The sequence below is a fragment of the Cynoglossus semilaevis genome, chromosome 1, assembly GCF_000523025.1.
Source record: "Cynoglossus semilaevis isolate Cse_v1.0 chromosome 1, Cse_v1.0, whole genome shotgun sequence".
Taxonomy (NCBI): domain Eukaryota; kingdom Metazoa; phylum Chordata; class Actinopteri; order Pleuronectiformes; family Cynoglossidae; genus Cynoglossus; species Cynoglossus semilaevis.
In genome coordinates, this window is record NC_024307.1 from 29278749 (window position 1) to 29287612 (window position 8864).

General features: G+C 39.4%; 1 protein-coding gene across 2 annotated transcripts; it reads right to left on the reverse strand.

Moving 5' to 3' along the window:
- Positions 1–260: 260 nt before the first annotated feature.
- Positions 261–3943, reverse strand: caap1 (caspase activity and apoptosis inhibitor 1). Of its 2 annotated transcripts, none has more exons than XM_025062107.1 (6): positions 3626–3943; positions 1955–2146; positions 1372–1456; positions 1230–1287; positions 1076–1143; positions 261–951 (listed from the first exon to the last, which is right to left on the reverse strand). In XM_025062107.1, the coding sequence occupies exons 2-6, from the start codon at positions 2093–2095 to the stop codon at positions 458–460; spliced, it is 846 nt and encodes a 281-aa protein (XP_024917875.1). In that variant the 5' UTR covers positions 2096–2146; positions 3626–3943; the 3' UTR covers positions 261–457. The 2 variants fall into 2 exon arrangements, with proteins under 2 accessions (XP_024917875.1, XP_008325107.1); XM_008326885.3 differs by lacking the exon at positions 3626–3943 and adding an exon at positions 3283–3556.
- Between the last annotated feature and the right edge of the window lie 4921 nt (positions 3944–8864).

The window sequence follows — 8864 nt, forward strand, 5'->3', positions numbered from 1 at the left end:
TCAGATAGTTTAACAAACTGGCACGTATACCGTGGATTCATGCGCAGTTACATATGAACAAACACAGTTAATGTTAGATTAACCCTCTGAAATTTCCAATACTTACACAATAGCCGGAGTACGATTTTTAACGATTTGACAGTGAGCAAATAAATCATCGCTTGCGAGGCTGTGGATTTGCAGAAGACCTATACTGCCATCTAGTGCTCGAGTTGCACGTGCACATATCAGTGTGGTTTTGCAACAAGAAGTGATGGATGGCCAGTAAAATACAACACTTTATTTTTTGTAAAATAACGCTCCAATATGGTGTAAAAAAGAAACAGTGACACACACAGATAAACACAAAAGAAAAAACAACTTGTACAGCTTTATACATTACCTAAACATAAGTTAACACTTTCATTTTTTAAGCTTCAAAGTAATTTAATCATGTTAACAATGTATATAGACAAGGTCAGGCGTTAGAGACCGAAGCCTTTCTCAGCTCACTTGCTTTCATCAGAGCTTTTATGGCTCTGGCTCTCATCTCCAATTCCAGAAGCTCCAGTTGTTGAATGGACGGCTGACAGGCTCCAGGAGCAGAATCTGCAGCAGGTCTGCCCTGAGCAGGTGTACTGACATCTGCAGACGGAGGAAGAGGAGTTGGAGGAGGCGTGTGCTCTGCAGTGACCTCACTTCCTGCGGTTGATGAAAGGGATAAAATCTCACTGACGCTTTTGTCAATGTCACTCTGAATATCTTTCTTTTTTTCACTCCGAGATGGAGAACCAGGGTTGGATTCAGGCTTCACAGGGTCAGGATTTGCAGTTAGATCTGCAATGTCCCTTGACTTCACTGCTTTTTCTGCAGTTTTAATATTTTGCTCCTCTTTGGGTCCCTCAATGTCACTGTCATAAGTGTCTGCATTTATACTGAGGACATCGCTCTCCTCGCCTGAGGCGGTGCATTCTGCAGAGGACATTAAACAAGTTATAAAAAATTCATATAATGATATTTTATTCTGTCTTTGAGATACAAAATTGACAGATTGAAAATTGTTTTTGTTATTACTATAACACTTTGTAATAACTACCTTGCTTAGGGTCTTCGGTTTTTGCCATTTCTTTGAGGCATGATGTGGAGTCTACATTATTATCTTGCCTAGAAAAAAACAGAATAAGTAACACAGTAATATTTTCAAACAAACTTTCCTGAGGTTAAAAGAACTAAAGACATCTGTTACTCACTGGCCCACTAATATCTCCTCTGGGTTTTTATCATCCTCTTGTAATGTAATGTCTTCTCCTGGACATAAAATTTAAAATGTAAGTTAATAAAAATGCTTGAGTTGGTGAACTAAATCAGACATTAACAAATTTATGCACTTACCTGCAAGTATCTCAAGAAGGTTTTTCTCCGAGATGGGTTCCAGTTGCTCCCAACAAAGTGTTTTGATTTCCTCTAAACTACAATCCTATGTAAACATAAGATAATATGAAGAATCATATTTGGCTGCTGTTTTTTTGGGAGGGGACGGCGGTGGCGAGGGTGTTAGTAAAGCAGACAAATGTTGAATTGATTAGAGGTGTGTCTTTGTTGCAGCTGCCCTTCCCGATGCAACATTATGTACGTTTATGATGACGCAAGAGGATCACGTTGCTGGTAACAATATTTAAAATTTCATTTGCAAACCTCAGAGAAACTGGTAGAAAATATATTGTACATACAGTTCCAACATACCCAAACACAGTAGCTTATTAAAGTGAATTATATTATGATACAGAACCAAAAGACAAACAATCAGCAAAAAAACAAACATCATTAGTCTGTGCCTTTTTAGTTCAACTGTTGACCTTCAGTTATGTTTATAGTTTGTTTTTTTGATTTTTACAAAAGCAAAAGGAATACAGTGCCATTTTAATTTCATGAAAAAACAGAAGAAACAAACAGACAGAATGAGCTGATAAATCACCTTCAGTTCTTCAGGCAGCATCTTGTGCAGCTTCTTCTCCCCCAGCACATGGAAACACTGCTCCAGCATCTCGCGTTTGTTACTCACATAAGCAGTGATGGGCTGAAACAGCAGACTTAGATTCAGTCCTCCCTCTTCCATGTCACTGCTGATCCTGTCCAGCTCTGCATCAGCAAGCTCATTGGAGTCCAGCTGTTCAAAAACAGTAAGCCATTAATTGTTAAATAGAGACAGAAAATTAGAACAAAACCAAAACAAAAAACAAAACAAAAAACAATAATTCTGCATTATTAAATAAATAAATTTGCTATTATATGGGGAATTTAATCTTTAAAGTTATTTTACTTTTCTAAATGTTACTTCATTTCATTTCATATATATATATATATATGAAAGATTGCAAGTGTCTGTATGCTGTGTACAGTGTATAATATAGAAAAGCGCAAATGAACTCTGGCTTCTCTATTAGGTGACTTATTAACCAGCAAAGTCTGCTTTCCAATAAATATTTGCAACAGGAGTACTGCTGTACTCCTATTCTACAACGCTGACTTTTAAGACATTTATAGATAGAGGGAAAAAACATTGAATATTTTAAAAATGTGATGGAAACAACAAAACAAACACAGTGTTGTGTTAAATACATGTACAAATTCCTGTATTTAACTTGATGTGTTGGACAACATTGCTCTAGCCACACTTGTTTCTCACATTGTTGTCGTTTACTTAATTTCTAGTCTGTTCACTTTAATTCTTTACTCGCTTTGACATTTTGTACTTTATACGGGGTAGTGGTGGCTTGGTGGTTAAAAAAAGCGGACATGGCGCCGTCCCCACGCTTAAACTGCCCACTGTTCACTTTGGTGATAGGTTAAAATGAGAGGTCACATTTGGTTGTGTGCAGTGGTGTGTTGTGTCACAATGACAATCTATTCTTAACATTTTACCATTTCAGTAATCGTTTACATTTTACTATTGTGGTTCTTTGCTCTTCATCCTTAAAGAACGGATGTCGCACGGGAAACAAACATCGACATGGTTTAATTCACAGACTCGCTCGCTTAAAACTGCATCACCTAAATTAAACAAACTGGTCATCTTCAAACCTGGTAAAATCATATGGCCTGGAAAAGTGTTTACATAACCATAACAAGGCCATGTGCAGCTCCATACAGGGTGATTATTCATGACAACAAGCATACCCTAGCTTTTCCGTCTGCATCTGTACTCAACTATAAGCTCCAAACTGGACCACTTATAATCAATACATAAAGTAAATGCCTTAACAATATGAACACAGCACAGTGCTGGCATAGTGCTACACTCACCGTCAATTTCGTTACCGCGGGTTTCCGTTCGTCCTTGTCATGTCGTTCCGCTGACCGCGAGCGTTTTCTCTTTTTGTCGCTGCTACTGTGCTTCTTCTTAAGCATTTTTTTTCCGCAAAACTTTTACAATTCCTGCTAGTTCGGATGCCTCTTGGTCCTGTGTCTGTTTGTAGTGTCGCAGAATTATTGCGTCATTACCAAGAGCCACCTCGTAATTCCTCGTTAACCCGGCAGAGAAACAGACTGTTTTATTTACTACTGACACCTGCTGGGTTTTGTTGTTACTGTGAATTTTCAGCTTTAAATTCACGAATTAAATACAAAGACATACATACGTACTTACATACAAAACAGTTCCTTTGTTGTTGTTCTTTCTGCCAGAGAACACTCACAGAAACTATTATAAAACCACAATGAAAAGAAATGTTGCTTGAGGTTAAAAGTCCTGAAGGCCGAGTATCTCATATTCATAATTAAAATAAATTTGACAAAATGTCTTGGTCTTGCCTCAAAGTTTGAAAGGCATTTGTGCAGAAATAAACATACAATTCTAAAATATATGTTGAAAAGCTAATGTGTCTTCACACCCTCTCCTGTTCTGTGATGTCAGCCTGCAGAATCTCAGTGGATGTGAGCCTCCTCAATGCACTGAGATGTCTGACATTTCCCACTTCCCTGTTCTTTGGAATGCACCATTTTGTGTGAAGCCTCAGCAGAGGACCAATCAGCTCACAGGATCCACCTGAACATGTCACATTCAATTGCACACTCAACAAAATCTCAGAGAGAGAAAACAGAAAAGGAAGAAATATGGGTGGGAAAGCCACTGGGTCTTTACACTGATTTGTGTAATCCTCAGAACAAATCCTTCATGCAAATTTAACACTGATTTAGCTAGGAATGTAGATGAAGAGAGTGAAAAAAATCATTGTGCACTACACTCAGGGAAGAGGAAAAGTTTAGCGTCATTCTCTAACGCCAAAATTCAAACTAACATAACTTTTTGTGACACCTGTTCCTTCTTACCACTGCAAGAGTAGATTTTTTTTATATGTATTTTTTGTTGCATATTCATACAGGGCACTGTAAGAATCCAAGGTTGTGCAGAAATCACTGCTGTTCATTCCAGATGTTTCTTTTGAAGCCAAAGGTTACAGTTCAAGTGAGTTGGAAAACCTAACTAAGTAAACAAATTGGCTGCTCACTTCACTACCTGTGCTCCAAGATGCTGGTTTCAAGGTGGCACCGACTGGAGCGAGCTGTAAATCACTCTAATTGGCTTCCACGCCTGTGTCTTCCCCTGAAATAAGGCGGGAGTCGACACTTTGGCTGCCCTGGCGCCATGGCGACAGCTGCCTCCACATAATGCCGGTTGTTATCCTGATGCCATCCGCCAAATTATGCAGTGGATGTGTTGGGAGGTGTGCATCTATCACAATAACGTCACAGTGTTTCCTTTGTAACATCTGCTCCCATGTGAGCGGATATCACCTCGTTAAAAGGGCAATGATGGAGCTGCGACTGCTGGCAATGATGTTGCATTAGGGAGTCATGAAAAACACGTGCACACACATACAAAATCATTGACACACTTTAGTCTGATTGCCTCAATTCTGACATAACGTTAAACTTATCCTAAGTGCGTGACTTTGCAAAAGTTATTGATACGGGATGAGTCTGCTCCAAGCAAAAGTACATTATTTCACACTTCAGTTAGAGTTAGTGTCGATGGTACTAGTAATATAAAATAATTTTATCATTCTACATTTGCCTACAATTGAGTATCTGTAGCAGCAAAGACACCTGAATAACCAAGACGTTTACAGCTCCGGGCTCAAGAGTTCCTGGAAATCCTTCTCATTTAATTTAGCTCAGTTGCATAATGCATGCAGAATGACAAATTACAGTCAGAGGAGACAATGTTCAGTTACAGAAAGTGAGAGGAAACTCTAGGAGAAAGAGATGAGAGTGAGAGAATGAAATGAGAAAACAACACAAATAAAAGCTCTTCAGTCTGATACAAATCAGTGAACCTCAAAAACACTCAATCAGTTTTGTGTTGCTTTCACCAGCAGTATAGAGAAAAAAAGGTTTGGTCATATTTAGGAATGCTGATCAATCTATATTAATCATAATTAATTGTGATTACAGTGATCGACAGAGACCCTGTGATTTATTAGATTAAAATGTTTAAATATGTTTTCGTATAATTTACGATGTGAAATGAATAATATCACTTCACCACAAGATGTTGCTAGAGACTGCAAGGTAAACTTCAAAAGTACCAGTAAATTCTGCTTTAACTCCTGCACCCAGTGTATTAATTGAGCATGCTGCCACTTTAAATCCCAGTGCATTCACTTCTTCCAACATTCTTCACAGATTTGAACACCTTTCATGTGATTTTTCTGTTAGTAATACAGTGCGTGTCGTCGACAGGCGACTGTTTAATCAACACCTGTTCAAAGCCACACTTGTTGACGGTGAGATTTCTTGCAGCCTCAGTGAAAAACCTCTCTCTGCCAAGTCAGACAGCTGATGCATTCGCTCCTTCACTTTATCTACTGGGAAGAAAGGCAGATAGAGTGCATCAAGGCGCTGCCTCGAGGGAGAGCAACATGGAGGTCGGACTAATTTATTTTATAAGCCTTGGTTACATTCAGTATTTTATTTACCCACAGACCTGTTTGATACGAGAAGTGACAGTGATTGACGCTTTGAGTTCATTTTTGATCTACAGTTCACCTACCTGCTACAGTATGATGCAATCAGAGAAGTACTTTCAAAAGCACCCTGCTTGTTATGGGTCAATGGGATGGCTCAATATATATAAATATATATATATATTATATATATACATATATAAAAATGATGGCGATCCACACCTGTGCTGTAGCTGTGGTCATGTTGCTGCAGATGTTCAGGTCCATTCAGCTGTCATCCTTGATGACGCTGCACACACTGAGCTTCAATTACACTGATGCAGCTTTTGAGCAGCAGTGTGATGCTCTTTGCCCATTAATATAAAATTTTTATATATATCGATTTAAAGAGATTTCATGGAAAATGTAACTGAAAGGTTTTAATATATATTTAATTAAGCTCTGGGGCGCAGGTCTTACAGAGAGCAACACAAGCGCGTGTCTGTACGAGAGTGCCAGTTGCAAGCGAGGACAAGTTACATGTATAGTGAGCTGGATACGTTTGTATGTGTGTACAAGAATATGAGTGGGGGTCAGTTGACCTTAGTACCAGGACCATCCCTGGTGGTCTAGTGGTCAGGAATCAGTACTCTCACCGCCACAGCCTGGGTTCGATTCCTGGTCAGGGAACACATTTTTGGGGCAGTGGTGGCTTAGTGGTTAAGGAAGCGGAGTTGGGTCCGGAAGGTTTCAGGTTTGAGTCCACCAGCTGCCAAGTTACCACTGAGGTGCTCTGAGCAAGGCACCGTCCCCACACACTGCTCCCCGGGAAAAACAGAGGTCACATTTTGTTGTTAGCAGTGGTGTGCTGTGTCACAATAACAAGTAGTTCACTTTCCTTTCTTTTCCACCTGTGAGATTGGCCAACAGTAACTTAGAAACAGGGAGTATGTCAATGCAATTGCCAACTTCATCTTACAGTAACTGGAAAACAGATAAGGAGTAGCATCTCCCATCAGTGGCTAGCACACATGAGGTCAGGCTGGTCGTTTCAGTGTTTCAGTACAAGTCCAATGGTGGGATAATTGCACAGTTGATGGATTAAATATATATATACATTTTATGTGGTAAAGAGCTGCACTTGTAACCTAGAAGATAGAGGTTTGGTCTCTGCATCACAATGTATCAATGGTCAATACTTGGGAGCTGGAGTCAGCGTACGTCTGGTTTTAAAAAAACCCAGAGGGAAAACCTCTGCAACATATTCATCTGACATCAACTGCATCACTCCCACTTCATACAAATGATAACGAGGTGAAAACACGCAGCATTAAAAGTTGTTCACTTGTATTACAAGGACGACTAAAGAGACTGGAGGCATCGCTCTCAGTAAGATGAAACGGCTACAAAGAATAACATCCTGAACAACTACAGAAATAAAAGCACGTTGGCCGCAGTCTGGCTAAGTGCTCGCATTTGTCAGTTTTAATTTATCTCCTTTAAAAAATGACTAATCACGGCCCGAGTAATATCACTTAAAAACAATTCTCTTTTCTTCTGGTTCGCTGTTACCAAACAACAATCACCACCACTACAACAACAACAACAGACGCCACCCCCCAACCCCATTCTCTCCCCTCAGTCAGCATGACGCTAACTCAAACATCAATAGTTCTCACTTAAGCAGGACTTTTCTCCATGGTAATGCTACACAGCTGGTTAGAGGACTGTGAAACAAAGACTATGTGTGTGTGTGTGTGTGTGTGCATAATTGTTGGGATAAAGTTAGCAAAGGCTGTCCATTAAAAACCTATTCAATGCATCATAATGATGTGGAGGAGCACTGCAGTTTATCGGTTGGTTAATTAAAGGTGAGGCTGAATTTAAACACACACACACACACACACACACAGGTCCTGTTTTGGGGTCTGTAACTTTAGATTGCTGTAAAATGGTTTGGTTGCCTAAATTGGTCATGTGGTGTTTTAAATTTTAAGTTTTCATAACAGTAGATGCGTGTAGCGTTTAGTACATATTTCCAAATAAAACACTGTACTGAACTGTAGTTAAGTTACTTAAATTAGGTCAAAGTCTATATTCAACAATTACTCACACCAATTTCAGGAGTGCACCAGGTCCGTTACTGAGCCAGTTCCACTTTAAAGAATAAAACTTTATAATCATCAAGTAATACTTCAATGCTTTCTGCTTTACACAAAGCTGTGAAAATACTTGGTGTTAGCTGATACAATCCTAAATAAGATATAAGTATTTAAGAAGATATAAATACTTTGATTGAATGTATATGTTTTCTATATGTGGATTAGCTTCCATCTTCAATACAAGGCTTCAAGGCTCACAGACAGATTCTCAAGTCTTGGTGTGGGGACAGTTCGTTGGTACAGTCAGGTATTGAAGACAGGAGCAGAGTCATAATGCTGAGCCCCCAGGACATGGTGACCACCTATATACGTGAAATGTACATAAGTTCCAGCCATCATCCATGTCTGCACGATGACTCAAATTGGCTCCACAGTTTTGACTAAATGTGAAGTTGTCAAAACTGCTGCTCGTTTAAAGGAGAAAGCCTCGAGTAAGCACTTTGTAACTTGTTGATGTCACAAGGAATTTAATAAATACAGTACCACACACTTCCATCAGTGTAATTTACTGTGGCTGTATAAGGTGATAACCATGTTAATTATATTTTTCTTCTAAGTCTGCCATTCCGGGAATGAGTTTGCCAATGAGCACATGATGGATTCACAAATAAAAATGCAGCGAGTATTCCTGCAACACTAATTAAATTTTAATTTCTGCTCGTAAACAGTATTGACTGACAGAGACACGTCGGGCAGACACACCCCGCGCTCTTCTGATGTTGTTCCGACATAACGGCCAGTGAAACATCAACAATACACTCTACCAACCAGCTGCCAT